At 51.1% G+C, this 24,407-nt stretch overlaps 1 protein-coding gene across 8 annotated transcripts in view; it reads left to right on the top strand.

Moving 5' to 3' along the window:
• SMCO4 (single-pass membrane protein with coiled-coil domains 4) overlaps positions 1 to 22,747 on the top strand; it is a 67,248-nt gene extending 44,501 nt beyond the window's left edge. Inside the window, exons 1-2 of one of the 8 annotated variants that reach the window (XM_054725057.1) lie at positions 14,699 to 14,844; positions 21,993 to 22,747. In XM_054725057.1, coding sequence (XP_054581032.1) covers positions 22,078 to 22,257 — 180 coding nt within the window. In that variant the 5' untranslated portion in view covers positions 14,699 to 14,844; positions 21,993 to 22,077 and the 3' untranslated portion in view covers positions 22,258 to 22,747. Of the gene's footprint in view, positions 1 to 14,698; positions 14,888 to 17,620; positions 17,737 to 21,992 lie in introns of those variants that run through there. The other 7 variants (XM_054725058.1, XM_054725054.1, XM_054725056.1 and 4 more) reach the window with 7 other exon arrangements.
• The last annotated feature ends 1,660 nt before the right edge of the window (positions 22,748 to 24,407 follow it).

The raw sequence follows: 24,407 nt of genomic DNA on the forward strand, positions 1-24,407 counted from the left end.
CCCTCCATTCCGTTCAGCACTTGGCACCTAGAGACATCTCTAAAGGCACTTGTCATATCGTCTCACCCCCTTCGTTAACCCTGTGAGTGACCACCTCCTGCTCTCGGACGAATCCCCTACTCCCAGCATGGCCCACGGGGAGACCGCACCGTCTGGGCCCCAGACCTGGCTGGCGGTCCCACAGCACTGCTGACATCCCACTGAGGTGGCTTGTAAGACCTTCTCCCTTTCGCTGTTGACTTGGCAGATAGCAATGGCTTTCATTTTCCAATTGCAGTAGAATAACTGCTCACGAAGGTATACTTAGAATGGATATTGCATCCTGGGAAATGGTACAGGGAGTGATTTCTTCCTCCACACCCCGGAATATCAACTCTTACAACACAGAGGCGGACCACTATTTCATTTGGATCATGAATAAGTGAATAACCAATATGTAATCAACCAAAATTATAACACCCTTGCGACTTTCCAAGTAGCACTCTCCCCCAAATATTTTGATATAAAAATGTGTGCAATATTTTAGCTTAGGAAATCATGAATAAAACTTGTTCCAGGCTGGTAGAAGAAAAGACCAATTTTCAACAGGGGAAATAAGAAACACACTAAATATTAGCACACAGCTTTCCTTTTTAGACACATTTCTCCTATCCTGAATCCTATTTGCTTCCCTTATTTACTCTTGAGCTATACTGTTGTGTGTGTGTGTTTGTGGAGCCATATATATACAGCCACACACCTGAAACAGAAGTTCTTAGTTGAGTGATGCTCCCCATTTTCCTCAGGCCTTTATTCAAGGTAATTAATGGGAATACTGAGTTTTCCAGCTTTATTTTTGGTGCACGATGGCCTCAAATTAAGGCAACTTTTCTATGACCTTGAATTTGAAACTTTTTATGCTACCGGTTTGGTGGGTCCCTCTGATGAGTTACAAGCGAAGACTGTAGTGGGAATACCAGGCAGGGTAATGTTAATACAGCGTGATGTGCACTGTGGTAGAGTTGGTCACTAGCTGTCACGGAGCAGAGGGATGAAACTTCACTCACTTTGGGGACTGGGGAGTCATGAAATGCTTCCAAGGTATGTTCCCTTTGAGATAGGTCTTGAATGAAGAGCTTGCCAAGGGGAAGGAGTGACGGGGAGAAAGAGGTAGAACAGGGCATTTCAGACAGCTGCAGAGAAGAAAATGTAAGCTATTTTCTTCCATTACAAGCATCGTAATAGGTTTGCTGGAGACAGAGGCCGGGAGTCAGCAGGATCATGCCGTGCCGTGCCCAGATTGCTGCCTGGAGGGCTGCTGTGGCCGCACCACTGAAGGCCTGGGAGGGGTGGGGGCTGGAGGGCGGGCAGGGGCCAGATGGTGCAGCGAACGCCCCTGTGGAATTTTCCCCTGGGTAGGCACTGGATACTGGATCCGATTGGTCGTTTACGGCAGGGTTTCTGTAGGCTCGGTCTCTGCTTTGAAGGCTTCTCCCAAATGGCAGGAGAATGGTGATCCGATTCAGACACACAAGGTCTTTTATCAATTTCTATGGGTGTGAGACTCAAAATTCCACAGACTTCCAACTGCAAGGTATGACTGCAGGCCACCCACCAGTGATTACAGAGGCGTTATTAAAAGTTCCTGAAATGTGATTGGTGATAAATGACTGCCCTGTGGATGACTGTGTTTCATATTTCCCTGGGAGTTCAGCTGCCGCGCCTGGCTCAGCAGTGTGTCTCAGGGTCCTGTGGAGCAGTGTGTGTTTGGGGTTCCTGGGGACCGGAAACAGTGCTCTAATGCCATCTTGAATTTGTGACACTTTTTTATTGCTAAGAATCTAGATATTTAATGATCAGTAACTATTAGCTTGGCTTTCTAATGATCAGTTTAAGCATGGTTTGGTTGGTTGTTAACCTGGAAGTGTGAAGATACTTATAGCAGGGAGGTGTTTTCACTTAAGACGTTCCAACAACTAGACTTTAAACACATAAGACGTTTAAATGAATCATCTGTACCCCTTTGCTAGAGAAAATGTATACATCTGCATCCACCCCTACAGCGATTCTTCACGATTGTTACCACGTTCTGTTTTGTTGGTAAGGAAAAGCGTGTGGGATGGGCAGGTAGTATCCTTTGCCCTGCCTTCATGGGCAGTGATTTTAGAAGGACTTAGAAATGTTTGAACTAAGGACTTGTATGCATGCATAGAAGCATAACCAATGGACGCAAAACACTGGGGGGGTGAAGGCATATATGGGAGTGGGTTGGGGGGGCAATGGTAAGATATGTACACATATAATACCTTAATAAAAAAATGGAAAAAAATTGGCAATTAAAACTGTGAAGGAGACAGAGAAGAAAGGGATTCGAAGGAGCAAAAGAAAGATTAAGTGTAATATCTTTTCAAAAGCTTTAATAAACTGTGGCATAATATTAAATTTGCCAAATTATAGTGGTAAGTATATAGATATTTATCTTTTTCTCATCAGTTTTCAGATATTTCATAATAATAAAGAAAATAAATGAACTGTGGTAGGTAGGTAGACAGACCTGAGCCGAGAAAGGATGATGGGCCAGGTACCAGGTACCAGAAGGTCACCAGGGAGGAAAGCCCTTGGTGCCTAGCAAAGCACAATTGCAAGGCGGGACCTCGCCCCCAGGATGACCTTTCCTCCCCTAGCATGTCACTGGTTATGCATTTTGGATCTCCTGACCTTTCATATCACCGGTCATGCGGTTTGAACGTCCAGACCTTTCCTCCCTAGAGATAACATCTAGGCCTTAGTTGTGTTTCAGCTCCAGGCCCAGGAAAACAGCAAAACCAGACAAGTGACGCCATGGCTGACCTCAGGACCAGCGGCATTGATTAATGGCCCCTCTGGTGCTGACCAGTCAGTGGACACCGTGATCCTGAAAGGTCACACCTAGAAAGCTAATAATATTTTCTTGGGATCCATCCCTTAAATCCCTGCCCTTAAAAGCCCTTAGGATGGAGGACCCAGTGCACTCTCCCTCCAGGGAGCGTGTGCTCCCCTCCCCATCCTCCTCCCCGTTTTTCATCCCCACCTCCTCATCCCCCCACTTCCCCTACTCCCCAACCCCACATTTCCTTGCCTCTTTCTCCTAAGCTCCAAGAGCCCTTCTTTTACTTCTGTAACTTCTTTCCTAAAGCCCTCTTCTTCCTCTTCGGTGACTTTCTAAATAAATTTTCTCTTACATTAAAAAAGAAAAAGAAAGAAAGAAATGTTTCTTGGCCAGTTGAGCGCCATCCCATGCACCAGAAGGTCGCCAGTTCAATTCCCGGTCAGGGCACATGCCTGGATTGTTGGCTCGATCCCGGTAGGGGTTGTGCAAGAGGCAGCCGATCCATGTTTCTCTCTCATCAGTGTTTCTCTCTCTCTCTCCCTTCTTCTCGCTCTAAAACCAATAAACATATTAAGAAAAAGAGAAATGTTTGTACTATTTAGGGCTCAAGAAAGTGGAAAGGGAAGGTGGGGAGGCACAGGTTAAGAGGCTGTTATAGAATCCTCATGAGGGCCTGACCTAGGGGTGGTGGGGATGGGGCTGAGGGGAAATGTTTGGAAGATGTTTAGGATAAGGGACTGGAGGACTTGGGGAACAGTTTGATGTTGGGTATACGGGAGAAGGAAGGCGTCTGGGTAACCCCCAAACACTAGTAAGAGGAACAGGCTTATGTCATTCAGCAAATACTAGTGGGGAAGCTGGCAGAAGGTGATCAACTCTTTAAACAGGCAGAACAGAAGAAGGGCTATTTTAAAGGCATAAGAATAGGCAAAGGGCAATTGATTTTGACTGAGGGGACCAGGGGAGTTTTCTCAGTGGTGTGAATACTTAAAGCCAGCCAAGATGGAAAGACATGGTCCTAGGCACACGTTGACTTGTTCTACCTCTACATGCAGAAGTCCAGCTGCTTGACAGGGCTGGGCTTGGCACACGGGGCCTGGAAGGCCAGGCCAAGTCTGCACTGTTGTTGGCACTGGGGGCCACTGAAGGCTTTCTAGTTAGGGGGCTAAGATCACGGCTTGGTTTAAGTGGAGTCATTCCGTCTGAAGATTGAGGAACCAGGAGGTGGGAGGCAGGAGGCTATGTGGGGAGAGACATTGAGGACCTCATTGAGGGCAGGGAGAGCATGCAGGCTTGGAGTTCGGAGTGCATGTGTGTCTGTGCAGCATTTATTTCATCGGGAGGTGGGGTGAGATGTGGAATCTGGAATCAGTACGGAGGGGGAGAATACAGCCCCTAGAATGGGGCTGTGGTGGGTAAGTGGGGGGTGGGTGGGTGGCAGGGGTAGTGGTGGAAGGCGGAGTTGAAGGTGGCTCGGAGACCCCCCCCTCAAAGGGGCCATGACGTGACTGCGTTTGCCTTAGCAGCAGCAGTGGTCTTCCGGGACCTAGCTCATTGCTGACCCGGGGACTCCCTGGACCTGGCAGAATCAGTCAGTCTTGTCTTCGTTGGTCAAAAGCCCTCTTGTTCTGTGCCCTTTTCCCAAACCATCTGTATGACCATTCTGTTTGGTAAACCAGCTTAAGTTTCAGCAAAAAGAGGTGGCATTGAAATAAAAGCCACATACTTATCACACAGCGACAGACTCAATTTCAACAGCCAAGTTCATTGTCTGATGGGGTCCTTCTCCTTCCCTTCCCCCCGAATCCACCCTGTGGAGACTTGAGAACACAGACAAGTTGCTGTGTAAGTATTTGCTAGCAGCTCGGTTTGCTGTCTGCATTTTGCAGAATATTTTAATTTTGGCAGCAATCGAGGCCTATGGTGGAAGCTTTGAGACATTCACCAGTGGACTGTAGAGTCCTTTTCGGATGGATCTCCGGGCCTCCTCTGCTCTTCTCTCACTCGCTGGACATTAGTAGCATGTCCCAGTCGGCCGAGGGCCCCTCTTCCCCTTGTCTGCTCCAGGCTTCCTCCTGCTTTTCCTTCCATCCTCTGCTCTCTCATCAGGGATGCGGTCCCTTGTAACACTCTCTGTGTTACAGCATGTCCCCTCCTCTGTCACCTTATGCTGCTTCGTGTTTCTTCACAGCACTTCACTCCTTGACATATTACCTGTTGATTCGTCTCTGCCCCTCTCTCTCTGCTAGCACGCGTGTTCCTTCAGAGCAGGGACTCTGTGTTGTTCATTATTCCATCCCCACTGCCAGGACAGTCCTCGGGCATCACGGTTGTCCTGTATTTGCTGAATCAGTGACTGATCCGATGGAGCAGTCGGTTGATCAGTCTGCCTATTCACAGCCGGTTCGTCTGTGCCTGGCAGGTGGTTGGCGCTCCGTGAGTGACTGAATGAATGAATTGGCGCGTGAATGACTGTGTGATTAGTCCCAGCACTGTTGAATAAATGAATGAATGGATGAGTGAGCGTTCCCGCCTCTTTCTGAGACTGACCCTCGCCCGATGGGGGAACCCCCAGCTTCCTTGTTTGTGAAGGCCCAGATGTATGTTCTTGAGTGCGTGAGGTTGCTTGTGTTTGATGATTCAGTCATTAACTTACTCTTTCTCGGCATGTCTGCCATCCGCCAGGCTCTGTAATTAACTTGCTGTAATTTGGCTTAGAGCTGAATTTTTCATTTTAAAGATGCCATAAACAGCCGCCGCTTGTGATATCTTGGTTTTTAATGAAGACGCTGCCAATAGAACATGAGGATGGTGGTACGTGTCTGGGAGCAAAGGGGCCGTTAGCTCAGGCCTGGCCACAGCAGCGAGGACAGGCGGAGGGTCCTGGGAGAGCAGTGGGTCCCTGCTCCCGGGGCGCCCACCGTATGCAGGCAGAGCCCCGGCGTGAGTGTGCGCATCTTCCTCCAGGGTCATGTCTCACCCAGAGATTTGGGGGAAATAACACTGAGAGAATATGAAAACAAACGTGAGTGTTTGTTAGAGGGAATTTGACATAGCTTGGTGGCTAAGAGCAGGGCTCTGGAACCAGACTTCTGGGCTGGAATCTGTCCCACCACTTCCTTGCTTTGTGGTCCTTGTTCATTGCCTCTAAGCTGGGAGCCTGTGACGCAGTAGAGCCTGCGGCATGGGGACCATGTTGTCAGCATTCAGTGAGAGCCGCGCAGCCTCTGCCACGGTGCCAATCACATGGAAAGCAAACAAGGGCTAACGTTCTATACCAGTGGTCGGCAAACTGTGGCTCGCGAGCCACATGCGGCTCATGAGCTGCGGTTTGCCGCTCTGTTGACTAATGAGTTTGCCGACCACTGGGATAGGGGCTTAATCACAGGGAACAACAACAGCCTGTAATTATTCGAATCGAGAGTCTGGGTTAGTGGTTAGCAAACTCATTAGTCAACAGAGCGGCAAACCGCAGCTCGTGAGCCGCAGTTTGCCGACCACTGTACCATTGCTTGACATTTTAAGATAAAAGAGGAGGCAAATGAAATTTTATTCTTGCAGTGAATCTGCTTCAGACCTGGCCTCCAGGGATGAGTGTGCACTCACTTCTGCCATATTTGAGATGGAAAAGTTAGCAAAGCATCACCTTAGGAAAACCAACACACACAATTGCCTAGTGTGCATGTTTTCACCAAACCGCCCCCCAACCCTGTCTTGGTCTTGAGCTGTCACAGAGTTGAGCTCTTGTTAACAACGTGCTAAATTTACGATGCTTACTTTTAGAAACTGCTGTCTTAAACACCTAACTGAATAGCAGGTGAAATTGAAGGAACCCACAGGTTTGGATAAAGGATTGCCATTTAAGGAATGCCAGTACCTAGAAAAGCTTGTGACTTCTGAGCGCCTTCACACACATTCTTTCCATTTCATCCTCGTAACAGCTTGTTAATCATCAAGGTAGAGAAGACGTCAGAGTGGAAAGAATCTTCAGTAACTCTTGGGTCGACCTCTTTCCTCTGATTTCTGAATCCCTTTTCCAGCATCCCATTCGTCTCTTGGTTTCTCCTAGAGATGGGGAGCTCCCTACCCAAAAACCAGTCCAGTCTCGCTCCCTGTAACTTCTGCCCCTTGGTTCAGCTTGTCTTCTGAGCACACCTAATCACCTAATCCTAGCACTTCTTCCGCGTGTGATTAATGTTCCTTTTGGTATGCAGACCTTGTGGCCCGAGTGTTTCTACAACCTTTTTTCTGGGAACATGACTTAACCATGTAGTAGCCCTTAATGGGGGTATGTCTTCTTAATCCAGTATTTATCAACTGCAGGTCACAGCCCATCAACTGATTGTGAAATCTCCTTTAGTTGACTGCAACTGGCAGTTTTTTCCCTAGTGAAATAAGACAAAATAGAAAAGATGATCAGAGTGTTGTGCATCATCAGCTTGCATATTACCTTGGTAAAACGTGGGTTTCGGTTTGTGTGGTGTGCGCTGCTGTTAACGTTATCTGTGTATCATAACTACTTAAAAAGCCATTGTTTTGGACCCTCTTTCAGGAATTTCAAGTTGCTTCATTTCTGTTTAGTCATCATCTTTGTCCTTTCCATGGTTGAACTTGCTTCAGGTCAACTAATTAAAACGAAGTTGCTGTGCTGGGGGTTGGATCACTATCCATTTAACTCTAAAACGCCTCTATAAAGAAGAGCAGTGAGCTGTTGGGGTTAAATAAGAAGGTCCACCAAAGGCCCTGCCCTGTCTGTGTCCCCACCGTTCTTCTTCGTGTGCGAGGAGTTGGTGGTTGAGCACCTCGGGAGCTCTGAGCAATTGCAGGGCAGGTCCCTGGAAAGCCAGCGTTTCCTCCGCCCGGGTTCTTGGAAGGAGCGTGGAGTGGGGACCAGCCGGCACTCCCACGACTTCTTTGTTCTCCGAGACAAGCAGGAGAGGTGTCATCTCATCACAGCTTGGCCTGAGAAATGTGACAGCACCTGGAACTGAAAAGGGAGGGGCGGGAAGAGCAGAATTGAGAGTCGCGCAGAGTTTTCGGATCCTGAAGTCCCTGTGTTTGTGGGGATGGGAAGGTGGCTTTGGGGGGAGGGGATTCCTGGGACGGGACACTTAAGCTCTGGGGACAGCAGCAGGGCTTCAGAGGCCCGGTCCTGTGCCAGTCACTTTCCTTTTGTGATCTAATGCAATCCTCACATTGTGTTTCTCTCTCTGTGTCATCCGGGCCTGACAGAACCCATGCACTCGTTAAATCCAACATCCCCAGCCCCCAGCCCTGTACCTGCCCCTGCCTCACCCCCCTGTGAGATCTGTACCTCTGACCACAGGTGGCTCTGGTCCTGTGGTTCCTGCAGGGGTGACACAGTGGTCCTCTAACGGATTTGTTCTCCCCTCCTGGAGGACAGCTATTTAATAGCTTCTCTCTCTCAGACTTCTCCTCCCTCAGCCTGCATCCTTAGTTGATGACACTCTTCCCATTTCCCTGAGAACCTCTGAGAACTTGCACCAACTCCTGCCTCCACGTCGGGCCCCAGTGCAGGGCCAGTCCCAGCTGGTGCTTCTCTCTCCCTCAGTTCCTTCTGGTCCGTCTTCCCTCTGATGCACACATTCTGTAACCGTCCAAACAAACAAACAAAACACTTGTCCTCATGTTCTAAGTCTGACCCTATTTTTATAATAGTGTGATGCATTACCTAATAATGTTTCCATCAGTGATGGACCACATGTTACAACAGTGGTCCCACAGATTATAATGGAGCTGAAAAATGTATGTTGCCTAGTGATGTCATAGCCTTTGTAACGTTGAGCAGCGCATTGCAATTGCTTACAGTGTTCAGTACAGTAACATGCTGCACGGGGCTATAGGCTACACCATATACCTAGGTGTGTAGTAGGCTACACCATCTAGGTGTGTAAGTGCACTGTATGATGCTCACACAGTGACACATTTCTCAGAACCTATTCCCGTCATGAAGTGACGTGTGACTGTAATGATGACAGTGATGGGTGATGATGGCAACTACCACATAGTATTTCGTATGTACCAGGCATTATTCCCATGTATCATTTCACTAGGTATGATGATTGTCCCCATTTCTCAGATGAGAAATCTGAGGCACAGAAAGGTGAAGTAACTTGCCCAAGGACACAGGGCTGATGGATGGCAGAACTGGGATTTCCGCGTAGACTCTCAGCCTCCGAGTCCTGTCTTGAGAGGAGTTGCCTGCTTGTGGTCTCCATTCTCTCTGCTCCTTCCCACTCTAAGACCTACTCACATCTTCCCCTCCCACCTCTCCACCGAGCTGTTCTCTCATCACCCATCACCCGCACGTGGCCACGTCCAATGGCCAGCTCCTTCTGTTCATGTCCTTTCAGCCTCTTTTCCTGACTCCTCTTCGCTTCCCAAGATCTACACGTTAGATTGCACCAGGGCTTGGTTCTCAGCCCCCTTCTCTGTCTGCACTCACTTACCGGCCTCGAGGCTTTCCGCATCAACAGCTCCCCTGTTCCTGCCTGCAGTCCAGCCATCTCCCTGAATCAACTCATTCTTCCAACTGCCTGCTCAGGATGTCCAATAGGATCTCAAAACCTGACGTGTCCATGCTTCCCACCCTGCCCCCTCACATCTCCCCGGCTCCCTGAATGGCACCTCCAGGCTTCCACGTGCTCGGCACACAGAGCCTCAGTCTGTCTTCTTTTTCACACTCCAGTTCCAGCCTGCTGGTAGCTCAGGCTGACTCTGCCTTCAGCGTGCACTCACTCAGTCTCTGACCACATTCGCCATACCTGCCCCTGCCCGGCACAAGCTGCCATGTGTCACCTGAGTCATTCATTAGCATCTTCACTGATTTCTTGCCTCAGCCTTACCCCTCTGCCGTGTATAGTCTTGACTGTGCAGTTTTAGATACGAGCAGAGCCCCCTGGTGGCCACCATCTTGCCCTCCACCTGCTCCCACTCTGTCTACACTTCTCAATGCTGCCCTCTGCCCTCTCCAGTGCTGCTTCTCAGACCTGCTGGGGCTGGAGCGGGGGTGGGAGAGGGCTACCTCAGGGCCTTTGCACATGCCCTGCCCTCCTGGGAGATCTTCCTAGGAATCTGCACCTGTCGCTTCCTTCGCGTCTCTGGTGCAGTGTCACTTTCTCATGAGGCCTTCTGATTGATTGCTCTAAACTTACAGCCCCTGGACGCGCCTCCCTTTATTTTCTCCGCAGCACACAGTGTCATCTGACACGTATTCTATTCATTGGTCAGTTGTCAGTCTCCCCCCCTTCCCTGTAAACTGCACGAAGGCAACATCTTGCCCCTCTTGCTCACAGCTGCACCCCCAGCATGTTCCCTGACACAGAGTAGACGCTCAAAAAGTGTTTGAAGGATAGGTGTTTGTACAGACAAGAGTCTTCGAAGGTGTGAGAGGTTGAGTTACTTGCTCAGGGCCCAGATCCTAGAAGTGCCAGGAAGGGGGATTGGAGCCCTGATAGGAGCTTAACTGCTCGGTATTCTCCTTTTTCCTGTTAATGAGGACAACAAGCACGTAACAAGCAGGATTGCCGTGAAGATGAACCGAATGCACGGGAAGCACTTTATAAACACCAGTGTGCCGAAGGAATGCGATCTAATGTATTGAGGACCTTAGCTTTTGATGTGTAATTAGCAACCTACCCAAAGGTTCTTTCATGTTCTCGGGTTTTTTAAGGTTCTGCTGACACGAAATGACCCATTTTCTTCTTCCTTCTGCCCTTGGTGAGAGAAGTAAGTGCACGTGTGTTGGTCTCCGTCGGCTTCTGTCTGTCTGTAGCTCTGATCCCCCCCCACTAGCTGTCAGTTCGTGAGCCCCCCCGCCCTACACCTCTGAGGCTGGTCAGCAGGGGACGGCCCTGGAGCTGGCCCGCGTGTGGCTGTCATTGTTTGTTCATGTCTGTGTTCCCGGGGAAGGCGTTCATGTTATCAGCAGGTGCTTAGCGGGTGTCAGGAGTCCCATCTTGCACAATTCTCCTGGCAGCCTGCCCGCCCCCTGCCCCCACTCTCTGCGGCAGACTGGAGTGAAGTGATCACAGGCCCATTATGGCCACATACCGGGGACATAAAGTGAAGCCAGCACACTTGATGAACCGCAGAGCCGCTGCTCTCTCTCAAGCACACAATTTATGTTTCCCTGGTCCCAGGGCAGCTTCCCCGGCTCCTAGCACGGAGCGTGGAGCAGTCCAGCCCTTCCAACGCTCACGCTGTGACGATGCAGCTACGAGAAGGGAAGGGAGAGACCCTCCCACACAGACGTTCTTGTGTGCTGTTTATTCATTTGAGTTCCCGATCTGGAAGTACGAGAAAAATGCCTCTGCTTTCTTGGAGCACCTTCAGCTGCCTTTCCTGAGGACAGGCGAGCTGTGGCACTTGAGGAGAGGATGGCAGTGAGAGTCCGTGGGCAGCCTCTGTCCTCCATCCCTGGGCGTGGTCTTCTGGGGCAGCTGCCACCTGCGTCTGGTGCCTGCACTTGCTTTGATTGTGCGGGCAGGTGGGGGTGCAGCTGACACAGTCCACAGCCCGTTAACATCGTCACCAGGCCAGCTCACACTGTCTCGGCGGGCACCCCTTCAACAGCCTGTGACCTCCTGGGCCTTTCGAGTAGCCTGGCCCACCTGGGACGTCAAGCAGGATGTGGGGCATCTTTAAAGCCAGGGCTGCAGTGCCCTGGCCAGGTGGCTCAGTTGCTTGGGCATCCTCCCACGCATCAGGAGGTTGCCAGTGCGATTCTTGGTCAGGGGCACATGCCTGGGTTGCAGGCTCGATCCCTAGTAGGGGATGTGCAGGAGGCAGACAGTAGATGTTTCTCTCTCTCTCCTCCTCCCTTTCTTTCTCTAAAAAACAAAACAAAAAACAAAAAAATCAGTAAACTATTCTTTTAAAAAATAAATAAATAATAAACCCAGGGCTGATGCACAGCCGGGGGCATGCATGCAAGGAAACCTTCCAGGAATCCGGGCAGGGGTGTGGGTGTAAGGACCAGGCTTTGCGTGCTGCTTAGGGAGACCAGCTCAGGAGGGCCTGGGCTCCCTCTCACACACTTTCCCTGTGTCTGCAGCTTCTGGAGCTGATGGACTGGAACAGTGGTCGGCAAACTCATTAGCCAACAGAGCCAAATATCAACAGTACGACTGAAATTTCTTTTGAGAGCCAAATTTTTTAAACTTAAACTTCTTCTGACACCACTTCTACAAAATAGACTCGCCCAGGCCGTGGTATTTGGTGGAAGAGCCACACTCAAAGGGCCAAAGAGCCAGCCGCATGTGGCTCACGAGCCGCAGTTCACCGACCACGGGACTAGAACCAGGCACGGACTCCTGATTCTTAGTCCCATCATTTCCAGGGGATGTGTTCCCAGGGATGGCCAGGCCACCTGGAGGCAGCTGTGTGGGGTGGGAGGAGCAGTTTCTGAGCTAGATTTAAATCCCAGCGGCACTGCTGACTTGCCACCTGGGACCTTCTCTGAGCCTCAGTCCCCTGGTCTGCAAAATGGGATGAAGGCCGTGGTCAGGTTTGTGTGTTTGTAAGGGCTTTGCGGCGGTAGCATGACAGGTAGTGAGCCTTCCGGACATGATAGCTGCTGTTCTTAGTTGTGGGGAGACTGGGAGGGTCAGTGGGGTCACGCAAAGAGGAATTCTGGGCTTTGGAATTTGGTCTGGGTTCAAATCCTCATACTGTTCATTCATTAAATACTAGATGAGTGCTTACTATGATTTAACACCAGGGTTGAAACTGTGCTGCTTTCCTACTAGTCTCTGATCACAGGCAAGTCACCATACTTTTCTGAATCTTAGTTTCTTCATGTAAAATATGGGTAAAAATATTGATCTTGCAAAACTGTTATTCCTTCTGTGTTTAGAGTGAAATGAGCATTTATAAGTAGTTGCTAGCTACTTTACTTTTTTTTTACTATAACTTTTTCGACTATAGAATTTCTATAACTATACAGTTTGTACATAAGATAACTTGCCTTTAATTTAAAAAGATATATGCAGCTCTGTGTTCATTGCAGCATTACTAGTAATAGCCAAAATATGGAAACAACCTAAGTGCCTATCAATAGATGAATGGATGAAGAAATATGGTACGTATATACAACGGAATATTATTCAGCAATAAAAAAAATGAAATCTTACCATTTGCAACAATGTGGATGGACCTAGAGGGTATCATGCTAAGTGAAATAAGTCAGAGAGAGACAAATACCATATGATCTCACTTATATGTGGAATCTAAATAAATTTAAAAAACGAATAAACAAAACAGAAACAGACCCATAGATATGGAGAACAAGTTGACAGATACCAAAGGGGAGGGGGAGAGGAATGGGAATTTTAAAAATTAGGATCTCTAGCAATTTCTCTTTTGGGTACAGACCCAAAAGAAGTGAAAGCCGGGTCTCCATGTGGCATATGCCCATTTAAAAAGGGGGGTGGATCAGGTTTTGGAATGAGATTTTCACCTCAGCTCTATTTGCTAACCTGGTGACTTCAGAAGTTACCTAGACTTTAGTGTGCCTCAGCTTCCCTATGCACAAAGTGGGGGCGGGGGGGGGGCACAGTAAAACTAAAACAGGTGAAATTAATTTAACAATATGTTTTATCTCACCCACTATACCCAAAATATTATTTCAACATGTAATCAGTATAAAAATATAACGAGATATTTAACATTCTTTTTCTTTTTTGTACTAAGTCTTCACATGGCAAAACAGCTCAGTTTGGACCGTGGCCACATTATAAATGCCACCTGTGGCTTGTGGTTGGTGGCTGCCGGGCAGCGCTGGGTTAGCAGGTCTGGGATATGGGAGCTGGGTGGGATGTACAATCCTGGACCTTTCCTCTGTAGCTGGAACCCACCTTCTTCTCCCATCAGACCCTTGAGCAAACCTGCCCAGCAGCAGATTGGTGAACCTGCCCCGGGGAAGGAGGAAACACGGAGGGATTTCATTATCTGTGGGTCATGTGGGGCATCTCCACCGGACACATCTTCCTGGATAGAAGGTTACTATGTGCCACTTTTTTAGCTATTATTTTTAAAAAATCAGAATTTTTTTTTTTTTAATCACCACGGACATACAATATTGTATTAGTTTTAGGTTCACAGCAGAGTGGTTAGGCATTTATATAACTTACGGAGTGATCACTCGGATAAGCCTAGGACCCATCGGCACCGTCCGTGTGCCATTTATGGGGCATCTGGCGTGGCCTTGTCCACAGAGTTTACTAGATGCTTCGGATCATACATGTTTTATAATTTTTTCAGTTACTCTACAAAGCTGGTTTCCTTACTCCATTTTGCAGAGGAGAAAAGTCAGGACATGAGAGATTAAGTACCTTACCCAAGGTCATACAGCTAGACCCAGCAGAGCTGAGGCTCAAACCTGATTTCAGACCCTTGTTCTTACCTCTGCTCCTGCTGTGTCCCTAAGAGGATCCATCCCATTATAGTCTCTACATTTGAGAAAAATATACATAAAGAATTAAATGTGTGCATGTGTGTGTGTACATATATATGTGTGTGTGTATATATGTGTGTTTATACACACACACACATATGTACACATATATAGAAAAAAAAAGACTGGAATGCTATAATCGGAGAAAAATTATGAGTTTAACAACAGTTCTATCAGAAAGGATGTGTTCCCCCGCTCTCTCTCTGCCTCCCTGCCCCCTGCCCCCACATACTGGGGACCAGGTGGAATGTCTAGGGCTGACCAGTTGCCGTGAGTGTTGATGGGGAGGGGGCAGAACAAGTGGAGTTTCCTTAGAATCGCGTGGAACTCAGCTGTTTGTGACATCTTCCGTTTCCCTGGTTAGGGGACCCAGAGGCAGTGGGGTGGCCAGATGGCGGCTGCGGTTGGGAAGCGGGAACTCATCTAGGGTCTTCTCCAACCTGCCTGGACTGTTTGGCGGGAAAGAAGCCAGGCTGTGCCGTGTGAGCCTCATCCTTGCCTTCCTCTCTGCCGGGGACTGGTGAGCAATGACGTGGCCCCACAGTGGGTAAAGGGCTGGGAAGGTATGTGCGGCTGGCACAGAAGGATGGGACTATTTAGGCTTGGGGTCAGGCAGATGTGGGTTTGACCTTTGACCTCTCCACTCCCTCATTTTGTGACAGTGGCAAGCCTATGGATTTCCCATTTGTAAAAGCGGATTCATCACTTTAGCCTGGCTGTTTTGATAGTCTGGCTGTTTTGATACAGAGGTCCACTGGAGCCAGCTCAGGGTAAAAGCGGTGTCTATCGTAAGATACAGAAACAGGTCAACGTAACCTAAGGACAGAAGCTTTTATAGAGCTGGGCCTTGCAGGGACTGCACTAGAGAGACAAGAGCGGAGTCCCCTCTCTCCGAGTCAGGGGTCCTCCCCGCTGCTCCCATTTCTCTCCCCACCTGGCTTCCTCTATTGTCTAGTGCATGTGGCATCGGGGGCTTCCACGGTGCCTACATCTGCGTGATGGTCCAACTTCAGCGTCCCTTCTTGTTTCTTGGTTTAGATTTCTGAAATAGAGGCCCCACTTACCTTTCCAAGGCAAGCCACACATTTTAAAGCTCCCGGCAGAGTCTGGATGAGCCACTCCTGGCCCAGAGGACCATCTGGTCCAGTGGGCTGAGGCCAGACCATTTGATAGGAAGAGGTGGGACCTGGATATTAAGCATTTAAGAGCATCAATCAGAAGAACTGGTGCTTCCCTGCTATGTTGTTGGCTTTTTCACTCTGCAAGAGGGTTGTTTCATGCCTTCTTTTTATTTTATTTTATTTTAATTTTATTTTATTTTATTTTATTTTAATATTTTTTATTAATTTCAGAGAGGAAGGGAGAGGGGGAGAGAGAGAAACATCAATGATGAGAGAGAATTAATGATCGGCTGCCTCCTGCACACCCCACACTGGGGATCAAGCCCGCAACCCAGGCATATTCCCTGACCGGGAAACGAGCTGTGACCTCCTGGTTCATAGGTCGATGCTCAGCCACTGAGTCAAGCTGGCTGGGCCATGCCTCCTCTTTGCTCAAGCCTGCTTCCCAGCTCCCAGACTTAAAGCAGAAACCCTTTCCCTTCACTGAGAAATAGATGCCTCCCGTTCCCACCAGAACAGACCTGCCTCCGGTACCCGTCTCCTCCACCTCCCCTCTGGCTGGATTCGAAGTTGTGCCTGCGCTTCTCTCACAGGCGAAGCTGTCCTACGGAATCCCTCTCTTTTTCCGCATCCCATTCTGTGGACCCTCAGACATCCTCTCCTTTCTCTCTCGGCCCCACGTGTTCCTCTGGGAGAAATTCAGACCCGGGTCTATCGGAGTGCTGCTCGAAGTGTCGGCGTGCAGACCATCGATCGATCACAAGTCGTTAGGAAACTAAGGAGTGCGCTCCAGAATGTCAATCAGCGGTGTACTCTGCATGGTTTAGTTCAGCTGGCATCTTTTTAGGGGCAAAACTTTCTCAACGGAGGAAGCAGTGTGAGCCTTGACATTCTGGCACGAGCTTCTCTCTCTCAGACAAGTAACGGTCTGTGGTCCACGCCTCATCTGAACCTCACTCTCCCTCCACTGACGTGACTCAGGTCACATCTCCACGTGGCAAAGTCCTCTAGATGCTTCTTTAGCTTCATTGCCTCTCGATGGAGTTTGGTGCCCTTCCTGACTCTCGTGGTCCCAGGGACTCCTCATTCTCTTCTACCCCTGCCTCTTCTCTCCGGGCTCCGGTGCTGGCTTCCCTCTACCTGTCCTCTGACGGTCAGGTGCTGCAGGGCCCTCGCCAGGCCCTTTCCTCCTCCTGCCTGCCCTCCCTGAGCTCACCTCGCCTTTGGCTGTGACTTCCTAATACAGACCTGCAGCCCACACTGAGCTCCTGACTCTCTGAGCTCCTCATCGCCGCCTTGATATTCCCATGGCGATGTCTAGTAGGCCTCCCCTCACGTGGATAGGTGTGAACGGAGCACCTCATGCCCTTTCTCAAATCCACACCCCATCCTCCTCCATCTCGTGAGACAGCATCACCACCCACCAGTTGCTCAAACTCCGAACCTTAGGTCCACCTGCGACTCCTCCTTTTCCCTCATCACCGTGTCTGATCTGTCAGGAGGTCCTGTCAGTTGTACCCCCCAAATATGACCTGACTCCACCCTCCTCTCCATCAACACTGACCCTCCCTCCTTGACCTGCTCCAAGAGCCTCCCTTTGCATTCCCTGTGCCCCACTCTCCGGGGACAGGACATGTGCTTCCCGGGGTGAAGCCCTTCCGTGCCCCAGGCTGCTCTTGGAATAACACCCGACTCCTCACCATGGTCTGCGAGCCCCTGGATTACCTGCCCCCCGCCCCCCACCTCCAGATTGCTTTTAGTTTATTCACAGGCCTGAAGGGGAAGATAAATCAGAGTGCTGCTAATGGCTCACATCTTTTAAAATGGTTTTGTGAGGATGTATCGGGGAGTCCTTTCACTCCCGCTGCCTGCTGCTCTTCCCCACTTTCGTCCTGGCTGGTCCCTGTCCTGCTCCTCACGTGTCATCTCGGATGGGCTCCCCCTGACGCTCTGCCCCGGGGAGAGCAGGGCTGTGGTTTGAGGCCCACAGCACAGGTGAGGGAGGACAGGAGGCCATCCGCATTAGCCCAAAGAAGAACCCGCAATTCAGACCACGGTGTCCTTTAGATCCTGACCAAACCTCCGCTGTCGCCAGCAACTCAAGGCCTTTTTCCGAGCCTCCGGGAACTGCGTGTTACAGATGTCAAGAGCTGGTCCTTTAGATCCTGACCAAACCTCCGCTGTCGCCAGCAACTCAAGGCCTTTTTCCGAGCCTCCGGGAACTGCGTGTTACAGATGTCAAGAGCTGGTCATCACGTCAGCTGGGGCTTGTGAATGTCAACCACAGCCACGTGAGAAGACGTGGGCAGCAGCGAAAGGAGCTGGGTGAAAACAGGGCTGGTGCTGCTAGCAAGCCTGCCGGGGCCTTCTTCTTCTTCTTCTTCTTTTTTTTTTTAAATTGATTTTTTACAGAGAGGAAGAGAGAGGGATAGAGCGTTAGAAACATTGATGAGAGAGAAACATCGATCAGCTGCCTCCTGCACACCCCTTACTGGGGATGTGCCCGCAACCAAGGTACATGCCCTTGTCCGGAATCGAACCTGGGACCCTTCAGTCCGCAGGCCGTCGCTCTATCCACGGAGCCAAACCGGTTAGGGCACTGGGGCCTTCTTTCCTCCGGGTCCCCGGGGCTGCCTGCCTGCGGCCAGTCCTGTGCCAGCCACTGCGGGGTCCTCCGTTTATTCACAAGCCTGAAGGGGAAAATGGCTACAAATCAGAGTGCTGCTAATGGCTTGCATCTTTGAAAACGATTTTGTGAGGATGTATCGGGGAGAAAGTGGGCCGTGGCTCAAAGCTTTGGACAAGGGAGGCTGCCCACTGCTCTGTGAGAAGCCACTGAGAGTATACACAGACGGGTTGACACTGACAAGACATTTTCCCTCTTGCTCCTTGGTTTTCTCATCCCTAAAGTGGGGTAATAAGCCTGCTCTGTCTGACGCACAGGCTGTTGGGGGAGTTAGTAGTGTCAGCTACGGTGGATTGGCGCCTTCTCTGGGCCACGCACCATGTGGCCCAGATTCTTGTCTCATCCTCACCGCGGTCCTGTGAGGAGGGGGCGGGCGCTGTCATTGTTACCTCCTCCCAGGTGGTGGTTGAGGCTTAGAGAAGCTCAGTGAGCTCTGCCCAGGATCACGGAGCGGGTGAGGGGTGCGGAGAGGAAGCGGCTCTGTCGGGCTCAGCCGGCCTGGCCTGCTTTTCTGAGCGTGGGGAGACACCACCTGTGCGCCATCCTTCATGAGAGAAGTTGTTCTCATTGTTCAGGTGATGACCTTGAGGCTGAGTGAAGTGAGGTGACCTGCCCCAGCAAGGGGTACATCCTGAGTTTGCAGCCAGCTCTGTCTGAAGTTCTTTGAAAGATCTGACAAGGAGAATTGGTAAAGTCAGGGCTTTCTACACCTGTCAGGTCTTAAGAAAGTAACAGTGGGTATTTTTAAAAGCCTAATGGAAATCACACACTTGCCCCAATGGGGTCGCCCTGACCTGTAGTAGTTGCTTTTGGCTGGCATTATGTCATCCCAAGGGAGTGAGTGATAGTAGTCATCTTGCACATAAGAATCTCTGCCTGATTGTGGATAATACAGAAACAGTTCTGGGGTCCATACAGTAAGAGATAGGATCGTTCTACCCACAGGAAGGTATCGTGTGAGACCTTTCCCAACTCTGGGTTCACATTCCACAGTCTTCCTCCTCCCACGGTCACTCAGATGTCAGTGTCATCTTCCTCATCGGTGGGGCAGGCCCCCCGCTGCCCTAGGACAAACTGGGCACACAGCACCCTGTTACAAAGCCTCTTGGTTAGAGGAGTGGCGGCACACACTGCTCTTCTATCTCTGAGAGCTCGTAACTCCATGCTAGTCTCCGGGGAGAGTAGGATGGACATTTGTCTTTATTTTTTCTGCCCCATATCCAGTGTCCACTTCTTCAGTACTCCACCTACGATGGAGGTTGGAAGGCTGGGCTGGGGGCATGCTGGGCCTCGCTCCACTGGTCAGATGTACATGGGAGCTGGTGATGCTGCAGAATTCATCCTGGAGGCAGTGACAGCAGCTGCGTCAGGTTTCCAAGGGTGGAGGCAGTGGCCTCAGGGCCTGTGGCTCCCGTGTCCAGGTGGTGCTACAACCTGTGGCATCCTCGTGGCCTATGGTGTGAGTTGGGCTCCGGTCTTGCTCATTTCCTGAGTCTGGTCCTCCAGCTTTTCTGGGATCCTGGGGCTTGCCAGAGACCTTTGAGCAAACTCCTCAATTTAAGTCAGCCAAAGTGTATTTCTGTTGCATTTTAAATATATATGTGTGCGTGTGTGTATACTAGAGGCCCGGTGCACGGGATTCATGCACTGGTGGGGGTGTGTGGCCTGCGGGGATTGGCCGGCTGTGGGAGTGCCGCTCATCCCTGTTAGCAGAGTGGCCGTGGACCCGCCCTCTGAGTGGCTGCTCCCTGGTCTGGCATCTTCTGTGGAGCTGGAGCACTCACCTCTCCAGGGGACCCGGTCAGGGCCGGGTCCAGGGACAATAGCACTGAGAGGCGGTGGAGTAGGCCTCAGTCCCGCAGCGGCCACGAACTTGCCTCCCAGCCTGCGAGCCTGGCAGTGATGCTGCGTGGCCTGCGGGTGTCCAGAGGAGGCAGCAGGGAATGAGGAGGAGGAGCCTGGGGCGAGGAGCCCGGGTTCCTGCCCATAAGCCCGGGGTTTGCAGTGGGAGCAGCCGCTCATCCCAGCCAGCCAAGCGGCGCTCCCACTGTGGTAGTGCACTGACCCACCAGGGGGCAGCTCCTGCATTGAGCGCCTGCCCCCTGGTGGTCAGTGCGTGTCATAGACACTGGTTGACCAGTCATTCTGGTAGTTCCGGCGTTTGGTTGCTGGGTTTTTATTATATAGGACTAGTAGCCCGTTTGCACGAAGATTCGTGCAATAGACCTTCATTCACCTGGCTGCCTGCACCAGTTTTCTGCCGGCACCAGGGACTCAGGCCTTGGCTGTGGCCACCGCCTTCTGCCTTCTTTCAGGGTCGGGGCTTGGCCCCGGGCGGTGGCCTTGGGCTCGGCCGCACCCAACATCCCTGCTAAGGATCGCAGGAGCCGACCCCCGGTGGTTTCCTGCGATCCGTGCAGGCTCCCCGCTGGTGCCCAAGGTCAGGAAAGCCTCCGCCCGAGGCTTTCCCGGCCTTGGGCTCCGCCACACCCCAATGTCCCTGCAACAGTTTGTTTCCTGGTGGGCGTGGCTTGGTTGGTGGGCATGGCTTGGGCGTAGCGAAGGTGCGGTCAATTTGCATATTTGTCTATTATAAGGTAAGATAGGATACACACACACACACATACATTCTTTTTAAAAAAATATATATTTTTATTAGTTTCAGAGAGGAAGAGAGAGATAGAAACATCAATGTTGAGAGAGAATCGTTGATTGGCAGCCTCCTGCACGCCCCCAACTGGGGATCAAGCCCGCAACCCAGGCATGTGCCCTTGACCGGAATCGAACCTGGGACCCTTCAGTCCGCAGTGACGCTCTATCCACAGAGCCAAATCAGCCAGGGCTACCTATTCTTTTCTAATTGATTTCAGAGAGAAGAAGGGAGAGGGAGAGAAACATCAATGATGAGAGAACCATTTGATTGGCTGCCTCTTGCATGCCCCCTACTGGGGATCGAGCCTGCAACCCGGGCATGTGCCCTGATTGGGAATCGAACCATGACCTCCTGGTTCATAGGGCGATGTTCAACCACTGAGCCACATGGGCTGGGCGAGCACTCTGTTGCTTTTTAAAGCTAAGAGTCAGACTTGTATAGAGCTGTTGCTCTGTAGTTATCCTGGATTTTATTCCTCCCCAGGCCCCTGTCGGCACTGCTTCACCACCCGAGCACCCTCCCCGGGCCACAGAACTTACGAGAACCCTGAGCTGAGAACCCTAGGTTAGGTGGGTGGCAGACCACAGACCTAGCCGTCTCTGTTCATTGGCTGACCCAGATTCCACTCTGGCGTGGGTGGTAAAGGAACCAACGGAAGATGGGAGACATTGGTGCCTCCGAGCCCTCTTCAGTCCCAGAGAGGCTTCCCCGGCCTGAGATCAGGCATCCGGGCAGGCGGTCAGCCACGGGCCTGCAGTCTGCAGGCTGTCTGCGGTGTGATCCTGGAGCTTGGCTGGGGAGCCTGGAATCTAGCACAGCAGAGTAAGCAGGTAGAGCCTTGGAAAGGAGAAATGTGCCCCCCTCTCCTGGGAGTGGAGGCCGTGAGGTGAGTGCTTTTGCAGTGATGGTGTTTCTGTGGAACGTAGGGCCTTGCCCAGCCGCCCGAGGGGCTGAGAGGCGCTATCTCAGCACAACCGTGACCCACTCACAGCACACCCGTGCGTGCCGCTGGGCCACGCCGATGGCGGTGTTACCCTGGTATATCCAGCTCCCCGCCCGCCCACACTTAGCGGGGCTGACGCTGACCCCTGCTGTTCTTAACTCCTTACAAGTTGCAGATATTTCCCCCTAGCTTAGCATTTGCCTTTAATGTTACGGTTTCTCGTTCCTTTCACTCCATTCGTTCTTGACTGTCGTTCTCTCTGCAGCAGGTTCCGCGCCTTTGACCAGAGGAGTGTGGCCCTTGCTTCACAACCCTCTCCGGACACGCCCTCCCAGCATCCCCCGGGAAAGATGCGGCAGCTCAAAGGGAAGCCCAAGAAGGAGACGTCCAAGGACAAGAAGGAGCGGAAGCAGGCCATGCAGGAGGCCCGGCAGCAGGTCACCACGGTGGTGCTGCCCACCCTGGCCGTGGTCGTGCTCCTGATCGTGGTGTTCGTGTACGTGGCCACGCGCCCCACCATCACCGAGTGAGCGCCGGAGGCGGGGGAAAGCCCCGGAAACATGGCTTGCGTCCTCAGAGATGTTCCCCGATGCTGAGCTCTGAGCAGGGGCACCTGTCTTCTCTGCTCTTTGACTTGATTAAAGTTTTTCCACTTTTCTTGGGAGGGAATAGGGAGCGTTTTATCAGTGAATGTGCCATACACCTTATGGTCCACTTCATGTGCCTTTCAGACTTCAAAGCGGGGTGTGTGTGTGTGTGTGTGTGTGTGTGTGTGTGTGTGTGTGTCTTTTTCTCCCCTAAAACCCATGTGCAGCTCCCCCTGGCGAGAGGAGGGGCGTCGGGATCATGAATGAGTTGGAATCAGTGCTCACCCCACCCCCATTGTTTCAAACATGACTCTTTTCCCACCTGTGTCCACAATTTCCAAAGGGACTGTATTTCTTCTCTGTGCTTAATGTGATTTTCAAGATGTCGACTCAAAAGTGAAATATTTATTTTTCGAATAAAGGAGATGATAGCCTTTAACCACTGGATGTTTATCTGGTTTTCCCAGAGGCGCTGTCTGTCCCCGGGGCTCCCTCGCAGGCCCTTGGCCCCTTTCCCTGCACACTTTCTCCCCGCCCCACCCCCACTCCCTGCTGTGAATCACTTCCAGGGAAATTGCGCTTTTTGACCAGATCATTTTGAGAGAATCTGGAGAGGGCAGCAAGGGTGTGTTAATTGGTCTGTCTCAGCAAAATAAGAGTTCTAATTGGAATGGTGCTTTTTACAGCACGTAGCAAACAGCGAGGAAGACACCACAGTCCTGGAGGGGAAGGTCAGGTTGGGTTCTGTTCCTGCTGAAAGGATGCAAATTGTTGCGGGGGGGCCACTGAGTGTCTGATGCAGGTTGGCCATGCTGGCAGGGGGGCTGTGTTGTATGCTAAAGGCATTGGTAGCTCTGTCCTGATTCCTGACGGAGCAGCCCCTTTTTGGAAGTCAGATTTTTCCAGGACTCTGCCGAGTGCCTGTCCTACTGTCATTGCTGATTACAGAGAGATCTGCAGGGGGGGTAGGTGGGGGAGCTGTTTTAATCTCGGAGGCTGCGCGATGCGCTCACGGACGGCCAGGCTGTTCCTGAGAACGTGGGGCCTCTCTGAGTGAGTCTCAGGAAGACAAAGCAGCTGTTGAAAGGAAGGACTCCCGCTGATGCTCGGAGATCCTGGGCCTGGCAGGGCTGACGGGGCTCTTGGGCCTCCCAGTGGGAGACACTGTGCCACCTTGCCCTCAAGGGCCCGTGGCCCTGGAAAGAGATTTACTGAAATGATTGTCAAATGCAGAGGCTGATCGCATAACGTTCCTCTTAGGTTTCTGTTTCTATCCCCTTTATGTGGTTCTCTTAGGCGCCTCAGGGCTTGTTGGTTTCATTCAGCAACATACACAAAAACAGCATGCTACAGGATCCGGCAGGGACCCGCTGGCCGGCTTCCGCAAACCCCACCCGGGGCCACTCCTGCTCATCCATCTCGACTGCCTCGCACCCCCAGACACTCAGGTGCACACCACATGGGATTATTTTGCAGCAAAACAGGAGATGGGACTTAAACCCAGCCAGTCTGGTTTCGGAGTTCATGCTCTTCAGCATTAAGATCTACTGCCTCTTCGTACTGACTTCCTCCACTTCACTCTCCCAGTCTACAGAAACCTTTCCTGCCCAGGTGTGAGCGAACTCTTTTGTTTGGGGATTATGTATTCCCAAATTTTCATGGGCTTGTAATGGGCCCACCCCGCTCTGGCTGATGGACGATCTCTGTTCCCAGTTTTGACTGGCAGCAAGCACGTTCCTGACGTCACCCTGACTCACTGTGCACGCACCCATCTTCCCCTCCGTCCAGGCCCTTCCCCCAGTAATCTGCAGGGAATGGACCGGTGGTTCCCTGGGGAGTGTGAAATTGCAGCTTCCTGGTGAAGCTGCCCAGATGACATGCCTTTGCTCCTTTCCTGCTATTAATAACTAGCTAATTACAGTGGTATCAACATCATGCCTAGTGCATTTTAGGTGCTCAATAGCCATTCCCTCCCTTCTTGTCTGTGTGTTCAGCTCACAGAACATGCATCCAGGCCTGCCTCTTGAGGCTTTACTTGCCAGGCTCACACCACACATTGTATAATAGACCCTTTAGGTGCCTCTGGGTCTTAT

Source organism: Eptesicus fuscus, chromosome 13 (genome assembly GCF_027574615.1).
Source record: "Eptesicus fuscus isolate TK198812 chromosome 13, DD_ASM_mEF_20220401, whole genome shotgun sequence".
NCBI lineage: Eukaryota > Metazoa > Chordata > Mammalia > Chiroptera > Vespertilionidae > Eptesicus > Eptesicus fuscus.